Raw genomic sequence first — 20456 nt, 5'->3', positions numbered from 1 at the left:
AGAGAGGGGGAAGCAGGCTCCCCGCTGAGCAGAGAGCCCGATGCGGGACTAGATCCCAGGATCCTGGGATCATGACCTGAGCCGAAGGCAGAGGCTTTAACCCACTGAGCCACCCAGGCGCCCTGAAGTTCTGTTTTAAATCTTTCATTCACTGCACATTGGAAAAATGCAGTAAGGAGTGGCAAACCTAATTTGTTGCACTTTTTGTTTTACATCATGGGAATACATCCACCCAAACTGATGTTAGTATAAAGACTAACTTTTTTTTGATAGCGTGGCTGGTTTATGTTCCTGCCATTTGCTCCGAGTACTGACACATTGTGAAAAACTCAAGACTGGTCCACAGTTTCATGGCCCAGTGTAAATGTGAAGGGGAAAAGAGCCACGGATTTGCATTCCTTTCTTTCCCATTCCCAGTATGGGATACTGGGAGCCACAGACTAAAACAGGCCACCAGAGATGAGCTTATTGTCAGACTCACACACAAAGATTGAACATAATTTTGCCTGAAAAAGTGGCTGTAAGTCACTCACGAGTACTATTTTCCAATAGTCAATAAAAATTTGTGCTGTGGTAAAACTCAGAGGAGGGTTTGAGAGCCTACCCGGAAGTTCTTAAGATGAAAAAGCTCCATATAAAGAAAGCCACAGACATTTCAGATAACTTTAAGTTGGGAAGAAATTTATAGCGAAGAATGGCAAAATGTTGCCTCTCTTCATTTCCACAGTCATGACAATGCAGTTTGAAACAACAAAAAAGATTTATTTATTTGTTTTAGAAAGAGAGCAAGCATGAGCAGGGGAGGGGCAGGAGGCCAGGGAGCAAGAGAAAATCCTCAAGCGTACTCCCCGCTGAGCAGAGAGCTTGACTGGGAGCTTCGTCCAAGGACCTGGAGATCATGACAGGAGCCAAAATCAAGAGTTGGACGTTCAGCTGACGGAGACCCCTAGGTATTCCAGCACAGTGATTTTTAAACACATCCTCACAAACAGATAAACGATTACCCTTCTACTTTCAAGGTGGCAAAGTCCACAGGAAAGCAAGACAAAAAACAAGAGCAAAACCAAAACTCTAGGCTTGGATTCAGAAAATCTACTTTCTGGTCAGTCTTCCCTACTTGTTTGCTTGATAGCTCTCGGCAACCGACCTCTCTGGGCTCTACTCACCTCATCTAACATGCAAGAGTCTTTCCTTTTCAGAACGTTCTATGTTCTAAACCTTCCTTTAGATTCAGAAAAGCAACTCATAGCCTATAGCTATTGTGCTTTTGGCAGATTGCTGAATTACATAAAATCTATTTGTAAGTGGTTAAGGATATTCTAGAGATGACGCTGCTACTAATGAAAACTACATTTGTAGTACTTGTTTTGAAGGACAGGAGAAGAGAGGCTGGGGTGGGTATTGGTAAAAATTGAATTATGGTGGGGCGCCTGGGTGGCTCAGTGGGTTAGGCCTCTGCCTTCAGCTCAGGTCATGATCCCAGGGTCCTGGGATCAACCCCCACGTCAGGCTCTCTGCTCAGCAGGGGGCCTGCTTCACCCCCTCCCCTCTCTCTGCCTGCCTCTCTGCCTACTTGTGATCTCTGTCTGTCAAATAAATCAATAAAATCTTTAAAAAAAATTGAATTATGATTTGAGAACTTACCAGGGACTTTTTAAGTCTTCATGAATGAATTAGCAATTTTAAATTGCTATAAAAAACTAAAGGAGAATTCAGAGGAGCATTTGATATTGCAGAAAGAAGTAGGAAAACTAAAATTTTCTGTGAGAAAATTGTTCTCTGACATACAGCTTAGAGTAAGTGGAATTTTAAGAGCAATAGATGCCCTTTAAAACTATTTTTTCATGAGAGTTCCTCAGCTAAACTATTTATATGAGATCCACATGGGTTGCATTTTTCTGATTTCTCACTATATATTATTCTCATTTGTTCTGTCCCTCTCTCAAGATTATTTAGGTCTTCTAGCACTGTGCTACTCACAGTATTTCTAATTTGAAAACCAAAAATGTGTTATTTCATACTTTCAAGTTTGGGAGATCAAGTTTCAAACATGGAAGTTATTTTGCTAACAATTACACTGAAACCCATGTAGAAAGGCACTCTGGAACAAGAAGTTTAGCCTTTGGGCCCTGAGCCTATTTTTAAGTGTTTCATGTTTATTTTTGTCCCATGATCCTCAAAAAGAGTAGCAGTAAACATGTGATGATCACTCTTAATATTTTCACAATTAAGGTATTGTTTTTATGTAAGTTAAACTTTTCTTCCCAAGTGTTAAGAAATCTTATGTAAAAATTCTCAAAATGCCTTAAATACTAATAAGAGATAAGATCCTTTTCAAAATTCTCAAAATGCAGAGATAAGATCCTTATCTTTCTGGATACCCTTTACTCACTTACAAGGAGAAAAAAAAAAAAAAACAGGTCACACCAGTCATTGTTTCAGAAAGGACAAAATTTTCTAGGCTGCATTAAAAAGGTATGTGGAATGCATTAAAAAAATGAAGGATCAGTTTTCTTCTTTTTCATCTTTTTTTTTTTTTTTTTAAACACAGGGCAGATGTTTATTCATTTGGGGGCTCCACAGGGGGATATAAAAGATAACAAAATAATTTGGAAAGGATTTCAAGAAAATTCTCAATGAAGAGTACACTTTGAGGAACTAGGAATTACAGAACTTGGGGAAAAAATTTAATACTTAATTTTATGCCTGAGACTTATGAGGAATTCTCGGAGTACAGTGATCAGGTCCATATATATTTAAAATAAAATAAGCTAAATTAAAAGTAGTTATATTAGGTATGTTAAATCTCCTCTTTTGGAGATCCTTAAAAGGGATAGATTTTTTTTCTTTCTTTTTTTAAAGACTTTTAAATTTATTTGACAGAGAGAGACACTGAGAGAGAGGGGACACAAGCATGGGGAGTGGGAGAGGGAGAAGCAGGCTTCCCGCTAAGCAGAGAGCCTGACGTGGGACTTGATCCCAGCGTCCTGCGATCATGACCTGAGCCAAAGATCTGTCTAACGACTGAACCACCCACGTGGCCCAGGAATAGATTTTTCTATTTCAAAGATATTACATGGGCTTTCAGAAAACAGCAGAGATAGCCCTCAAAATGCTTTCGTTGCAGTAATAAACACCAACTGCAGATGCTGAAGGCCTGTGATTTCCAGACATCTGGAACTTCTAAATTTACTTAGTGTGATAAGTATAATGGAAAGAGTATCTGTCTTCCCCACAGGATGTTGTATCAGTATAGGACAACAGACATGAATTGTTAATGTGTAAAAACAAAAATGCCTAAATTGTCATTATCCAATCTCTGCTCTCACTAAGTTTATAACCCAGTAATAGGGACCATATGAACAATTCTAATAGAAGCCAGAATGACCCAAATCCTGGGAAGGAGGAATAAATCAATTGTGCCATTCCGCCCTCACAGAGGAGAAAATGATTGATTTCAACAGGAGGCCTGGGGAAGGGTTCACAGAACCGCAGCATTTGAGTTGGGCTGTGAGGAAGAGAGCTCAAGAAGCATCTGGATACAGTGGAAAGGACATCATCACAATGGAGTCAACAACCTGAGCTCTATTCTACTTCTGCCTGCCCAGGCACCGAACTTGGACGCAGCTCCGGCACAGAGGGGCCTCTGAGGGCGTGCCTTTGCCCACATGGCTGTCAGTTTAGGCGGGAAGGAGCAGCAACGTGTACGTGGCTTTAACTGTGGACTCAGCTGTTCTTACCCACCTGTGCACGGAAGGGCTCCTGACGTTAAGAGATTCTGGCTGGAATCCCAGTGTGTGTGTTCTACTTCCCAAGTGGGGAGAACCCTTGCCGAAGGATGGTCATCCCTGATTTTGCCAGCTGCCAAGTTCTGCTAGCTGGACGACCGCAGATGCTGTTCTGCCATCTGGTTTCAGCTGCTTTGACTGGAGAAGCCTCACTGTTTGCTACTCTTTCATGTTTCTCTTAAAACTGTACTAGTTCCACTAGATTTTGTCCATTTTAACTTAGAGTGTGAGTCTTAAAAATTTATCTTACTTTTCATGTTTAACTTTTGACAGACATCAGAAAGCAGTAACATAATATAGTCCTATATTTAGTCCTGCTTGAAACAAGGAAAATTAGCCTATTATGCCCCCGTTTCCACAGTTAGCTCAGCATAAATATTTTCAGGATCCAGATTTGGATGTTTGTATTTGAATGTGGGCTTCTTTCAACTTGGATGCAGTTTTGAGGATCCAATTTTTGCACCGAAGACTAAGGATATCATACACATTGATAAAAACATTCAGACCCAGTGGGTAAATAAAGAAAACAGAACATTATAAGACACTATTACTAGACAAGATGCAGGAAAAAATTTAAGCCTACTATGAATAACAATAACAAAATATCCTGTTACAGGAAGGGTAGGAAAAAAGAAACTAGAAATTTCATGTATTGTTGTGCCAATATAATACGGAACAACCCTTGTCAAGATCTTTTTGGTCCTAAAGTGTTCTTATTCTAGGAGTACATCTTATGGAACTTACACTAAGAAAATGATCTCAAACAAAGCAAATCTGTTTTCCAGTGTCCGGGATCACTGTGGACATCCCCAGTGATCTTCCTGTTTCTATCCTTGCCCTACACTGCCCCCAATCCCTCACTTCAAGCAGTCTGTTTTCATCACAGCAAGCAGAGTGCCCCACTCTTCTGCTTAGAACCCTCCACGGCTCCTGATTTTATCAGTGTGTGAGGCCAAATCCTTGCATTGGCCTACAAGGCTGCTTCCCCTCTCTCCCTGTTACCTGTGGGACCTCGTGTCTGCGACCCCTGCTGCTCCTCCTGCAAGCCAGCCACACCCCTGCTTAAGGGCCCTTTGTTCTTGATATTCCCTCTGCCTCAGTGGTCTTCCCCCAGAGACCCACGTGGGCCCACTCCTGCTTGTCTTCAACCCTTTGCCTGGCTGTTGTCTGACCTACTGCATTTAGAACCTCAGTCCACACTCCTACCCTTGAACACAGGCTGGAATGCCCATGTTCACCTTACCCTGTTCTTGTTCTTCTACATACTGTACAAATTACCTACGATGTTCACGATCCGTCTTCCCCACACAAGTGCAAAGTCTACAAAGGCAGGGACTTTTTTGTATGTTTTGCACTGACATAGCCAAAGGACTTGGAAAACACCTGGCATACATATAGCTACTCACTCAATAAATAACTGAATTTTAAAAGAGCAAAAAAGAAGCATTTCTAGACACAGGGTTGGCTAATTAAAATCCCTGCAACCAAGATGCATTCAGGACTGATGTAGTTAAAAAGCCCCCTAATGTTTCTGCTTGCTTCAACCCTCTGCAACTGGGTACTTGGAAAGAGGAGAGTCCTTGATGTATCGGGTATTCTTAACAGAGAAAAGATGCACTGACAGCTTTCCCCTTGGGGTGCACCAGGATACCTCCAGAGTCGTGGCATCAGGGTATGACCGATAGATGTGTTGTTGGTTCTGACACAGAGAACTCAATAAAGAACAGCTTATGCCTTTCCTCCTGGCTCCCTTTAAGTTGGGAAAGAATCTGAGAAGTCGAGTTTGTTCGCACAGGTCATTCAAATAGGGCAAACTGGCAGAAGCCCTGACAGGCAGCTGGCCTCACACATTTTACAAAGCTCTCACGTCTCATGGCCGCCCTGGTCTTCTCCTGCTCCTGTCAGAGCACAGCCGAGCACCTCACTGCTGCGACTCCTCCAAGGCCGTCCCATCAGGAGAGGCTTCTCTGTCACTTTGCCTTAGGGTGCCAGGTGCCAGATGGTGGGGTGGCGGGTTCTTGGGGGCTCAGTTACTTTATCCAGTTTGATAACTTAGAAAGCAAAAGTTATTCTCGTTGGATATAAATTTTTCTGATTTGAAGCCGAAAAGACAGTTAATATTTAACACTAAATTTGGTAGTAACTTTATTCCCTTTTGGTTTTCTTCTTCCTAGGAGGAGGCAACGCTAATATTCTGTGCACGAGCCCAATACAAAGACAGACATCTGGTTTTATTCTCCTCCTTTTAGGGAAACAGTCTCAAACAGAACATCAACTGAGAAATTCCCAGAATGATCTAGCCCTTGATTATCTAAACCAATGGATTTAAAACTTTAATACATAAGACGTTATGGGGATGAGGGGGAAACATGTTTGGGGCTCCCTCTGCCAAGATCCTGATTTAACAGATTTTTAGGGAAAGCTGGAAAGACTTTTAAGAAGCATTCTAAGTGATTCTGAAGCTGGTGTTTCAAAGACCCCATAGGCAAACCCTGATACACAGCTTGGATAGAATGTACAAGGAGGATGAAAAAAGGCACTACCCAGAATCTGTAGATGTGATCCACTCTATAATAGGATAGTAGTAAGTAATAAAGATAAATGAACAGTCACAAGATATATCTTTATCTATGACAATGTAATGATCCCTCTTCTGGGAATAAATCAAATGTTGCTGTTAATGAGTACACAAACAGCTAAAAATACATGTAGTCCTTGATGGAGAAAAGGATTTTATGAAATTCAATGAGTTCCTTCTGCAAAATAATGGAGTGAAATTCAATGTGCCATGTATGAAATGATTCTGTATGTGAAAAATAAAAATAAAAAAAATTTCAGACACTTATAATAACAGCAAGTTTGGGAAAAATGAATCGTCAATAGTCTACCCCTTTGCTTTTTCACATCCACGGTTACTGGCTCTAGTACGTGTCACCTAAATCCATCCATGGTTCACTTTTGGTTTCCTGATTTGTTGTAGGCAATTTAAACAACGATTTACTCTACTTTTTTGAGGAGTTTTCCTTTGTAACTATGTAGTATAAAATCTATTCAATTTAATTGTTCCATGGGAAAAGGATGACATAGATCAGATCAGCTAGTCTGGAAGACACTATTAAACAATCATGAAATAGCCATACAATTCAATATAACTGTCACCATTATCATGATGGCCATGTAGCAACAAAGAAAGATGCCTGGAAGAGAAACATTAATATTCAAAATTACATATTAAGATTTTAACTATGCAAAATCATATTCTGCAAATTTTGACTAACCCTACTGTCATGAGGAAGGCTTCCTAACTAGTAGCATCTAAGTACTACTGACTTCTAGAAGGAGAGTAAACAGGTGTGAGTTGCCCCATCAGACATGGCCTCTCTCTCCCAAGTCTCGGGAGATTAATACACGACATGCCATAAGCCCACTAATTTGTCCTTTGATAATTCAGTTTATTGTTTACAACTACTGCAATAATGGTTGTTCCTTATTTTCTCTATGCTTTATTCCCACAACATAAAAAAATTCAACATATCAATAAACTGAAAAACAACAATTACTCTCCTCACATTCTTAGATGTCCTCCAAAAAAGTTTCCACATTCCCAAAACCGTCTTGAGTGAAAATTACTTACTATGTCACTTGGGCTTATCACTCCAACCCTCTGTGCCTGTCTCCTCCTGTAAACTAGGCATACTCTCAGCTCTGCCTACATCACAATGAGGCTGTATGTGGGAAGCAGAATGCATAGCAGGGTGGAAAAACACAGGATTTTGAGCCATACTGTCAAGAGGTCTAATTCTGGTTCTGAAAGTTACTGCGTGACCTAAGGCAAGTTATAGAACTTCTCAGAGCTCAACATGAAGTGGACAATCTCTACCTTATACGGCATATGCACGCGTGGCATCTAAAACCTACTACGCGATAGATGAGCTCAAGAAATGGCAGCTATTGTAACAGCTACCACAACTTCAAAACAGATTATGCAAATAGAACATTCTATAATGATAACAAAGAAGAAAAGATGTGAACAGAACTGGCCTAAGAAGCTCAGTAAGGGAAGCATAAGCAGACAAGATGTGCTTGGAGAGGAGTGAGCAGCGTGGCACGGCTGGAGGGTGGGGCTCCTGAGCAAATCAGAGGGTATGATTCTTATTCTCCAGAACATGGAAAGCCACTGGAGGTATTCTGAATAAAAATATTACAAGGCAAGACCTTTGCTTCAAGAAAATGACGGGCAAAGTGGAGGATGACATGAAAAGGGAGAGAAGCAGACACAGAGTAACTCGCTCAGGAGATAAGAGGATAAGCAATGGAGCAAGAACAATGGGGCTGAGGTGGAGGGCTGGATCTGGGAGGCTGGTCCAAGCATCCAAGTGAAATCGGGGGGGAACCAGCATGGTGGGGATGGAAGGGAAGGCTCGATGTGATTTCAAGGGTTTGAGTGGGGGTCTAGGAGAATGTGAATTCCACTGCTGAAGAATGAAGAAAGAAAAGAGAGTTCAGTTCTGGACCAGAGGGGCTGCAGACGTCCAAGAGACAGCCAAGAGACAGACCTCAGGTGAGAGAGCTGGGCTGCTTATGAAGACTTCAGCATCACGCCAGAGAGATGAGAATTGAGACGAAGGGGAATCAGAGAGAATCAGAGAGTTTAGGCCCTCTAAAATAATAAATTCTAGGAAAAAGCCTTAATAAATGTAAACACATTTACACAGTCCTAGTAAGAGGACAGAGTTTGACTTAAGAAAGTTTCCATCAGCAACCTGGAGAAGATAATATGGTATGAAAATGAGAGTAGTTATCTATAACAATCCAATTAACTTATAAAATTTGTAATTTCTTTATTAACCTATAGAAATAAAAGCTAATAAAACTGATGGGTTCCTTCAGCCACAGAAATTAGAACTGGTCAAAACTCAATGCTTCTAAATTTCTGCTATGAAATTTAAATCTTTTCATATCAATAAATATCCAAACAATTTAAAAATATTGGTCTTTATTTACATATTGTATATCTCGAATAAGGCTGGGGGGAAAAGTTTCAACAGGAAGTCAGTAAATTCTCATAGATCTGCCTGTTGCTAGAACTCGGGGAGAGGGAGTTGTGGAGTCCTTGGAGATTGGAGTCTTCATGGCAGAACTTCACATGTTCAAATCACTTGCCAAGGAAGTGCCACACTTGCTCTGTGTTTGAAATGGGAAAGAGGGTGTTGGGGAAAGGGTAAAGAGTGAGGGAGGGAGGGAAAGAGGGAAGAAGGAAGACAAATTTAATTTAGACCTTGAGGAAGTATTTAGGCAGAGAAAAACAATCATAAGTTTGGTACGACACATTTCCCTATTTCAAGTTACTCCCCTTTAAACTCTCATCCTAAGTTCTCTCATTTGGCTCAAGCCTTATATAAAACTGTGCTTAAAAACTCCAGAGCCTTCCCATTTTATTCCCTACATTTTTTTTGGATCATTTTAGTCTCTACTAATAACACAGAGGTTAGTGTCCTAGCTACAGATTGGAAGGTCTAGGAAAATCTTGTACTGTAAAATCTGACTGCCTGTCAAATATCCAAAATGGGATAGTATTGCAAAGAAACAGTCTGTTAGTTTCCCATATAAGGAATATAACTTGCTTTCCCATGGAATGTCTGCAGATCTGTTCTTTTCTACACGTCGCAGAATGTGACACAGTAAATAGTTCTCATTTTTCCTCCAGTTTTGCAAGTTGAATGCTCTTCTAATGTTTTATATTAAAACAAAGGGCCAAAAATCTTGCGAAGTTTCAAAGATGAATGCTTTGTGCCTATTCTTATATTCTGAAATTTTTACTACACATTTTTACTTGTTTTTCACAACAGCTTCAAATAATGGTAACAAAAAATACAGTATTTTCAAACTTACTATAAATTTTGATTTTAGGATATTTAAAATGGTTAGATAATAAAGAAAAATCTCCCAAATGCAGATATATGGAGTCCATTAAATTTGTCAGAACTGGGTGCCTGGGTGGCTCAGTGGGTTAAGGCCTCTGCCTTCGGCTCAGGTCATGATCCCAGAGTCCTGGGATTGAGTCCCGCATTGGGCTCTCTGCTCCGCAGAGAGCCTGCTTCCTCCTCTCTCTCTGCCTGCCTCTCTGCCTACTTGCGATCTCTGTCTGTCAAATAAATAAATAAAATCTTTAAAAAAAAATTTTTATTAGAACTACCTGAAACCTCTCAGTACTTCACCAAAAAAGTCACACAAACTATTTTCTAGCCTAAAAGTAATATATTTGCTCCTTCTCATTTTCTGAAATTAGAAAAAAACTGATTTCATCTGAAAAATTTAATGACTATTTTAAAAAAGTATTTTACCTGGTTTATATAATGTTTAAAATAACCTATTATACTTTTTCTGGTTTCCCCCACTATAATCAAATTTATACATGTAGGCTCTTTAAGAACCAAACACCATACCTTCTTCCTTACTTCCCTTATTTGGTGATGATGACACCTGAAAGATAAAAGCAGAGAAGAGACCCTTGTTATCAGTATCTGGATGTGGATACCACATCCACAATTGTTTTTTGTTTTTTCATGAAACTATAGAACAAACTAGAACCTGAGAAAAATAAGTACTCCTCTTTGCCTTTAATTATCATTGCTTCTTTTGGATAAACAAACCACAGACTTTGAGTCAAATAAAAAAAGCATGCTTAAAAATATTTTTTTCATTAACCCACAGGATACTGAGAATGCAAAGAGGACAGGGAGGTTTTCTGGTTGCCTCCCTGGCTGAGGACTAGAAGACAAAAATCCAACACACACCCTATACACACACACACACACACACACACACACACAATTTATTTAGCTGCCATCTAGAGCATTTAAATTAATTTTTCTGTTTATTTCCATGACTGGGCCAAGATTTTTAGAACAAACGTAGTATAATCCGTGACAGACAAGTTTGAAAGAAAGGCTTTTCTGAGATACCAGGGTTTTTTTTTTCCTAATTAAAAACAATATTTTTTAGTTTTTTTTTTTTTTTTAAACTCTTAATTTAGAGATCCCTCATCCATGGAGAGGAATGCACAAAGCCCAAGAATAAACATCTACTAATCACCACCGAAGTTGAGAAATGGAACAGGCCAGGCCCTTCCCCAGTCATAATGTTTTCTCTCCTCAGGAAACCACTACCCTGATTTTAGGACACATATGAGATTCAAACTGATTAATCAACTTTTAATTCTCTGATTTTGCTTGCCCACAATAGGAAAAATCTGCTTCCAACCTTTGAGGTCTGGTGCAAAGGTACAAAATGGAAGACTGCATACCATACGTGTGAATACTTAAGAGTTATAAACCAAGCCAGGAAAAGTGATGAGTGGACTTTAGAGTAAGTTCCATCTTCCTATCTTGAGAAATGTACTTTTGTAATGACTTGGAAGCCCTCGTTTAGCATTCTAGACACCCGAGAGGGCCTGAATACAGCCAAGTAAGGAAAAAAGGCACATGGCTCTCATCCTGCAGCTCTTAGGTCCCATCTGCAGGCTCCAGTTCCAGCCCATATATCTATGAACTCCCTACCTCTGAAGAGCCTCCCAGTGGTCCCTGAAGAAGTAACAGTGAGCACACCATTCACAAAGGAATGAGCATGGACTTCGGGAGATGCCCATAAGATCCTGGAAACACACCTGCAGCTATTTGGACAAAGAATACCAGGATTCTGAGTAGCGAGAGGGTGGTATGGAATCGGGGGCTTGGCTCCTGATGAAGGCACAGCTTTGGTCCTTTGGTCTTGCCTTGTGGGGATGGATATAACTGATGAAGGCCAAAGCAAAGTAGGGCCTTCCTTGCTTAGGTCCAAGGGCAGTACTGAGTAAGAACAAGTAAGCAGGAAGAAAAACTTAAAATTTCAACAACATTAAAATAGTCCCTGTGACAGTTAATGTGTCAACTTGGAGGGTGTTCGTAGTTGAGATTAACATTTAAATAGGCTTTACTCTCAGAAAAGCAGACTACCCTCCATAATGTGGGTGGGCCTCAACCAACCAGGTGAAGGCACAAACAAAAAGACCAGCCTCTCCAAGCAAGAGGAGATTTTCTAGCAAACTGCCTTTGGACTTCATCTGCAGCCCTGGCTTCCCTCTATCTCTAGCTCCTGACCTACTTAGCAGATTCTGGACTCACTAAGCCTGCAAGATCACTGTTTACATGTATCTATACATCCTACTGTTTCTTTGGAGAACCCTAATATATTCCTCTGAATCATAAACAGTTTAAAGTTATTTTTCTTTCTATTCTTTAAGAAAAGGCTAATCAAATATACTTCATGTTCTGTCACAGAAGCATGATGTAACAATGTAAATAAAGCAAGCTCTGTATGAATTCTATGTAAAACATCTTTGAGATTCCCAAGTACTTCAAAACAAGAAAAAATTCTATTCAGCTTCCTAGCACAGAGAAAATGGTTAACGATGATTGGTTTGGAGGAAGATGTAACTTATGCAAACCTGGGTGTGAAAGTAACATCATAGTATAAAAATTATACTCATTCAGAGTAGGCCTCTGGGATCTGATGGCTGTTTAACCACACAGAGAACAAGACAGAGTAAATTATTTATTCTTTGAAATTAGTATGCTCTTTCAATTGTGCAAAACATCTATAACAAAGTTTGTTGGAAAGTTAGCTGTTTAGAGTTCCTGTTTAAAATGAGCAGCTGCTTCTTGCTGGAGCTGCCAAACATTTCAGAGGAAAGGAAGATATAGTATACAGGCATACATCAAAGAGACTGTGACTTTGGTTCTGCCACTGCCATAATGCAAATATTGCAATAAAGTGAGTCAAATGAATTTTTGATTTCCTAAAGGCTACGTATACACTCTAGTCTGTTAAGTGTCCAAAGCGTTATATCTAAAATAACAGTGTACACACCTTAATATAAAAATTATTGCTAAAAAATGCTAACCATCACCTGAGCGTTCAGTGAGTCTTTTTTTCCTAAGCAGTAGGTCTCAAACAGTAGGCTTAAAATATTCCGTAAACCATGTTGTAAACAGATGTGCTGTCATATAGGTTTTGCTGTTCCATTTACAGAGCACAGAGTAAAGGTAGCAGAATTCTTGAGTCCAAGGATTTGCTGCATGGCAATGAAGTCACCAGCTACATGAGCCCCTGACAAGCTGGCTTGTCCTTTGAAGCTTTGGAAGCCAAGCACTGACTTCTCCTCTCTAGCTTTGAAAGTTGTAGATAGTATCTTCTTCCAACAGAAGGCTGTTTCATCTACACTGAAAATCCACTGTTTGGTGTTGCCGCTCATTAATTATCTTAGCTAGACTTTCTGCTGACTTGTTGCAGCTCCTTCTCCATTAGCACCTGCTGCTTCACCTTGAACTTCTGTGCTACGGAGACAGCTTCTTTCCTAAAACCACATGAACCAGCCTCTGCTGGCTTCCAGCTCCTCTTCTGCAGCTTCCTCACCTCTCTCCGCCTTCACAGAACTGAGAAAAGTTCTGGATTAGGCTTTGGCTTAAGGGAATGCTGTGGCTGGTATGAGCGGTCCAGACCACTCAAACTTTATCCATAGCAGCAGTAAGGCTGTTTTGTTTTCTTATCAGTTGGGTGTTCACTGCAGCAGTCAAGAACTTTTCTTTGCATTCACAGTCTGGCTAATTTTATGAAGTGCCCTAGTATTTGGTCCCATCCCAGCTTTTGACATGTGCCTTCTCCATGAAGGCTCTTAGTTGTTTTTAGCTTTTGACTTAAAATGAAAGACATGGGACTCTTTCTTACCTGAACATTCAGAGGCCACTGTAGGGTTATTAACTGGCCTAGTCAATATTTTGTGTCTCAGGCAATAGGAAAGCCTCTCTGAGCCAGATGGGGAATAGCCAGACAGTGGAACAGTCAGAACACATAATGTTTGTCCACTACGTTCACGGTCTTTTATGAATGTGGTTTGTGGTAGCCCAAAACAATTACAACAGTAACATCAAAGCTCCCTGATCAAAGATCACCATAACAAATATGGTAATAAAAAAGTTTGAAATATTGTGAGAATTACCAAAACATGACAGAAACACAAAGTGAGCAAATGCTTTTAGAAAAGTGGCATAGAGCCAACAGACTTGCTTAACACAGTTACCACAAACCTCAGTATGTATACAGTGCAGCATCTGAGAGGCACAACAAAGTGAACAGCAATAAAATGAGGTATGCCTGTATAAAATAGGGTAACTGACCAATTTCTCATTAACCTAAAAAGTATAAAAGGACAGAAATGAAAAACTACTCTAGCTGAAACATTTATCGTTAACATTTCATTTAAAAAATAATTCTCAGGGGGCACCTGGGGGGTTCAGTCCGTTAAGCATCTGCCTTTGACTCAGGTCATGATCCCAGGGTCCTGGGATGGAGTCCCGCATTGGGCTCTCTGCTCAGTGAGGAGCTGCTTCTCCCTCTCCCTCTGCCCCTCCCCACCCACTGCTAATGCTATCTCCCCCTCTGCCTCTCCCTCTCAAATAAATAAAATCTTAATTTTTTTCCAGAATGTTATTTCTTCATTTTTTTCTTCTAAGATTATTTTTATTTTTAAGTAATTTCCACACCCAACATGGGGCTCAAACTCTCAACCCCAAGATCAAGAGTCATGTGCTCAGGGCACCTGGGTGACTCAGTCCTGAAGCATCTGCCTTTGGCTCAGGTCATGATCCCAGGATCCTGCAATCCAGACCCGCATCAGGTTCCCAACTCTGCGGGGAGCCTGCTCCTCCCTCTCCCACTCCCCCTGCTTGTATTCCCTCTCTCGCTGTCAAATAGATGAATAAAATCTTTACCAAAAAAACAAAAACAAAAACAAAAACCAGTCATGTGCTCTACCAACTGAGCCAGCCAGATACCCCCTTATTTCTCCAATCTTAAAATATATTTCTTGGGCTCCGTAGCTCAGGGGTTAGAGCACTGGTCTCGTAAAATATATTTCTTGGTTAGAATATATCCAGTATGTAAAAAGCCTTATAAAAAAGAAAACAAACATCACCAATAAGTCGAACCTGCAGAGATAAGAACTCATGGTTTGGAGGTCTTTTTTTTTTAAACATTTCTCCATATTATGCCAAATGAGAATGCCAAAAGAATGCCAAAGAGAATCCCAAAAGAGAAACCAACATTTAATCCGTAAACAACAAAGGGTTCATGAGACACATTTGCTCTTCAGTTCTTCACCTACAGTCAATGGCTTCCTGATTCTGAAGTAACAGCAAACCATACCTGCTAATAAAAAGTGGAAGAACTAAGAGCAGCACAGAGCACCTAGAAATGACCCAATCCCAACTCTGTCAGGAGTCACCACCACGACGTTTTCATGGCAAGAAACGAAGAAACCATTTTCAGTTACTTACTGGGAAAAACTGGGCACCCTTGAATCAACTAATATAAATTCTCTGCAAAACAGTACTATTTTATACTCTTATTCTAAAAATGCTATCTTCTTTCCTTTTCCCACTCCAAAAATACTTCTCATGAATATTCATATTTTTCTTTCCAATTAATCTAGAGTTTGCATTACCAAAGTATTCCTCTTTCTTTTACCCACCAAAGAAAGCTTACTCTAGCCTCTGTCCCAATTCATAAAGGTCATAAGGCATTTGCTGTACATTAGTTTTACTTTTACATTTCTTTTCTGATTTTTGCTTTAGAAATCCAACAAAATATGACCAGTTCTTAGTTATCCACAGGCAAAAATGTAGAATATTTTAGGTTATGTAAGTTTAATCTACTTCCTTTTCAATAATGTATATAATTGGCTAGAATCAAACAAAATGATTGACCTTATTTTCATTTGTTTTATTCCCCTTTGAGTAGTGATGCAGAATGAGCTCTCAAGTCAAAAAGGAAAATCTTGGGCACCTGGGTGGCTCAGTGGGTTAAAGCCTCTGCCTTTGGCTCAGGTCATGGTCCCAGGGTCCTGGGATCAAGCCCCACATCGGGCTCTCTGCTCAGGAGAGAGCCTGCTTCCCTCCCTCTCTCTCTGCCTGCCTCTCTGCCTAATTGTGATCTCTGTCAAATAAATAAATAAAATCTTAAAAAAAAAAAGGAACATCTTTATGGTAATTCATTATTAAAACTTTTAAAAATGTCCTTTCTTGATAAATCAGGATCTGGTTCTAGTGCACTGTTCTCTAAGATTCAGCTGAGGAGTCCTGACATCAAACACAAAATCACTGTCCCAAATTTCATACAACACTGTGAATATCAATGCTTTACTAAAGAAATAAAGTCTACCAAATATAGTCAGTACATTTTTAATTAAAGTAGAAATTTCCCCCTTATTCTTCTCCTTCAACGCACTGCTCATGAACCTGTGAACTGTCATCATGGCTGTCTCTGAGCGCTGGGTGCTCCAGGTTTTCCTGAGGCTGCCAAGGGAAGGCATAAAGTCAGACTGCCGCTGCTGAGACTTCCCTAGGAGGTATTCTCTCCTCACAGTTCCATAAGTTTCTAGTGCTTTCCAGCATTCCTGTGAGCTAAAGGTTCACAGTATAATGAGATTGGGTCCTTGAACTGAGCAGGAGTGTGCTTAACTTATTCTCTTTGCCCTGGATCCTAAATTCTAGGAATTTTAATCCCTGTGGCTACCAGGCTGTGTAAGGCCTTAGGAAAGTCTGGGAATTTCTTTAGCAATGAGTGTGGTACTTCCTCAGTCCTGCATGCACTGAGTGTGTGTGCGCAACCTCACAAAGGTCAATTCTTTTTTCTTCCCCTCCAGTAAAATGACTACAGTCACCAAATACTAAAAAAACCCCACAAATTACCTAATTCAAACTTTCCCTAACTTCGCATGATGCCTAGAGGTTTTCCGTTTCCTCAGAGAGCAGAATACAAGGAAAGTGCTTAAATAGAAGCATGTGGGAAAATTCTGGGGAAAAAATTCCCAGATGGGAAAAGTGGTTATGTATTAGAGTAAGTTGTTATGTTGTGGAAACTAACTTCTTCTCTTTCTTCCTGTTTAAGTCTCTGAATATAGGATGGATTCTCACTGAATAATCTAAATTAGTCACAATGACTTTTCCAATCTCCAACAATGGGATGGGCTACCTCATGAAGGAGTGATATTCTCATCACCAGAAGTATTCAAGAAGCTGGAATAGAAGGGATTTTTTCCCCTCTATGGTCAATTTAATTCAACAACATTAATGTCAATAGTGATGATAAAACCCAAGGTGTATTGAATACTTTCTAGCTGTTTCACATTTTACCTGGATTGTATCATTCAGTGCTCTACATTAACTCTTACAAGGAAGATATTATTCTTAGGTCCATTTTATAAAGAAAGAAACCAGGCATAGATAAGTTAAATAATTTGCCTTAAGCTATGAATGAAAGACCTGATATTTGGACCTAGACAGTCTGACTCTGGAAGAAAAATTTTTTTTACATAAAGAAACTCACTGGACTAACACTGACATAAAATAAATGGTGCACACTGTATTTATAGTATCGCTAAGTTTTGACAAATATACACACTTGTAATATCATTATCACAATCAAGATAATAAACATATTCACCACTATCCCCAATTTCCTCCAGTCTTTATAGAAGAAATTATGAAACCGTTCCTTGCTGGCTCTCTCCCAAACTTTCCAACCAATGATGTTTTGTGTTGCTATATGTGAACATCTGCCTTTCCTGAAATTTTATATAAATGGTATGATATAATATGTATGTCTGCCTTTTCTCACTCAATATATTTTTCAATGCAGCCATGTTACAGCATGTGTCAGTCATTTTTTATTGCTGAGCAGTATACCCACACTGAACACACAATCTGAATATACCGCAATTTATCCATTCATCTGTTGGTGGCCATTTGGGCTGTTTTCACTTTGCCTATTACAAAGAAAGCTGAGATAAACACTGGTGTACAAGTCTTTGTACGGACATATACTTCCATTTTTTTGGGATAAGTATCTAAAACCGGAATGGCTAGATCATATGGTAGGTATATGCTTAACTTTTCAAGACAATGCCAAATTGTTTTTTTTTTCCCACAATGGTTATATCATTTTTCATCCCAACCAGCAGGCTATGGAACTACCAGTTCCTCCACATTCCTACCAACAATGGCCAATCTTTTACATTTTTAGCTATTCTAAAAAGTGTGCATAAGCATGTCACTGTGGTTTTTAATTTATATTTTCTCAAAGACTACTCAAATTGAGCATCATCTCACATGTCTTCATTACGTCTGCTGTGGCAAAGTGACCACCGAAGTATTTTGTGCATTTCCTTTGGGGGTTAGGGGATGTTTTATTTAACAAATTGTCAGAGTTCTTTATATATTCTAGTACAAGTCCCTTTGTCAGGGGCATGATTTTCAAATATCTTCTTACTGAATGTGGCTATTCATTCTCTAAAGAGTATTTTTATAGAAATTTTTAATTTGGATGAAATTCAATTGATCATTTTTAAAATTAAGTTATGCTTTTAGTGCCATATCTAAAAAACTTTGCCCATCTAACCCATGGTCAAAATAGGGTTACAGTTTTATGTTTTAAGCTTTGGCCTAGGATACATGTTGGAAAATTATCATATATACTGTGCAAGGTTTGGAATGAAGTGAGGTTTCTTTGGTACCATATGGAATAATAACCAACTGTTCAAGTACTACTTGTTGAAAAGATTATCACTTTGAAAATCAGTTGTCCACATATATGTAGGTCTATTTCTGGATTTGATTTCATTGGTTTGTCTAGTTTTACACCATTATTAAAGTATCTTGATTACTTTTTATAAAATGTTTATAAAATGTTTTATAAAATGTCCCGAAATCAGGAAGTTACTATTCTAACTTCCTTCTTTATAAAGTCGTTTAGTTTATTCTAGGTCTCTATATACATGAGTTTGCTAATTTCTATAAAACTGTGTATTAGAATTTGATTGGCATTACACTAAATCTATAGATCAATTTGATAACATCATTATCTGAGTCTTCCAACCTACAAACACAATATATTTACATTTACAAATATATCTATTAATTTAGTTCTCTGATTTCTGCTGGCAATGCTTTATAGTTTAAAGGCTCTTCCCATATTTTTTTCAGATTTATCCCTAGGTGTTTCACACTTTTGATGCCATTACAAATACCATATTTATTTTTAGTTTCCAACTGTTTACTGCTAGCCTATTAAAATAAACTTGTTTTTTTGAATTTTGATCCTGTATCTGCAACAAACATTAAAATCACTTATTCTGGTAGCTTTCAGGTAGATTTTACTGAATATTCTACATAGACTTTCATGTATCTTCCTTTGTAAGATGAATGTCCTTTCCTTTCCTTCTTATTGCACTGGGTAGAACCTACAAAGCTGAATAAAAGTAGAGAGAGCTAGCTCAGCCAAGCGTTGTGTTTATGGAAAGACTTTAAGTACAGATTTAATTTGTTTATGCCTATTTCTTCTTCAGTGAAGTCTGGTAATTTACATATCACAAGGAATCTGTCCATTTCATACAAGTTGTCAAATTTACTTTAATAAAGTTTTTCACAATATTTTCCTATTGTTCTCCTAACAGCTGTAGAGCCAGCAGCAAGTCACTTGATTGCTGATGCAAAAAATCTGTCTTTCTTTCCTTTCCTGATCATTCTGGCTAAAGATGTAGCAATTTTATTGACCATTTCAAAAAACCTAGCTTTTGCTTTTACCAATTTTCTCTACTGTTTTCCTAGGTGTTCAAATTTTTAAAATTATTAATACTTGAAACATGCAGAAAATGCAGAGACTATTGTAACACCTACCTAACTGCCTACACTTTTAAAAGAGTTAACCTTATTTCAGAAACTTTACAACTGAAGTCTCTTTTTTTCTCCCTACTCATCCGAAATAAAAATCATATTTATTTCCCTTCTCAGAAGTAACTTGTAACCACCATTCTAATGCTGGTGTTTACTGTTCTTATTTATGTTTCTAAAATGTGAACACTCTATCAGTTTGTACCCATAAAAATATATGGTACTGGGGTGCCTGGGGGGCTCAGTGGGTTAAAGCCCCTGCCTTCGGCTCAGGGATAGAGCCCCGCATGGGGCTCTCTGCTCATCAGGGAGCCTGCTTCCTCCTCTCTCTCTCTGCCTGCCTCTCTGCCTACTTGTGATCTCTATCTGTCAAATAAATAAATAAAATCTTAAAAAAATATATATATATAGTACTGCTTTGGGTGTTTTGCATACTATGCAGTATGTCTTGCTGCAAAAGCTTTTTCTGCCCCACACCGCACTTTCAGGTTTTATCCATGTAGAGTCACGTAGTTCCCATTTCCCTGTAGCATAACACTCCACCGTAATATACCATAGTTTATTCCCGCAGCTCTTACCATAGACATTTATTCAGTTTCCAGTTTTGCCATGTCTGATCACATAAACACACATATTAGTGCCTCTGTAGAATGTATACTTAGAAGAGCAATTTCAGAGTAGTGGATTATAAGTATCTTTAACTTTACTTATAATTACTTAATTGCTCTTCAAAGTAGTTGTACCAATTTACACTCCCATCAAACATATCAACAAGTATGAGAGGTCGCCTTTCCTCACTTGCTTGAAAACACCTGGAAAAATCAGACTTTCACACATTTGCAAACCTGGTAATTATGAATTTATATTGTGTCTGAGCTTGAGCTCACTGATTATTGGTGAGATA

The 20456-nt window shown here is 39.0% G+C and overlaps 1 protein-coding gene across 1 annotated transcript in view; it reads right to left on the bottom strand.

Annotated features, from left to right (window-relative positions):
- Nucleotides 1-8767: 8767 nt before the first annotated feature.
- Nucleotides 8768-20456, bottom strand: part of PPA2 (inorganic pyrophosphatase 2) — an 87816-nt gene continuing 76127 nt past the window's right edge. Inside the window, exons 11-12 of the mRNA XM_044224363.1 lie at nt 10235-10271; nt 8768-8972 (exon numbers count right to left, since the gene is read on the bottom strand). Of these exons, the coding sequence (XP_044080298.1) occupies nt 8944-8972; nt 10235-10271 (66 nt within the window). The 3' untranslated portion in view covers nt 8768-8943. The remainder of the gene's footprint in view (nt 8973-10234; nt 10272-20456) is intronic.

The sequence above is a fragment of the Neovison vison genome, chromosome 11 (genome assembly GCF_020171115.1).
Source record: "Neovison vison isolate M4711 chromosome 11, ASM_NN_V1, whole genome shotgun sequence".
In the NCBI taxonomy this organism is placed as follows: domain Eukaryota; kingdom Metazoa; phylum Chordata; class Mammalia; order Carnivora; family Mustelidae; genus Neogale; species Neogale vison.
This window is presented reverse-complemented; position numbering and strand designations above follow the sequence as displayed.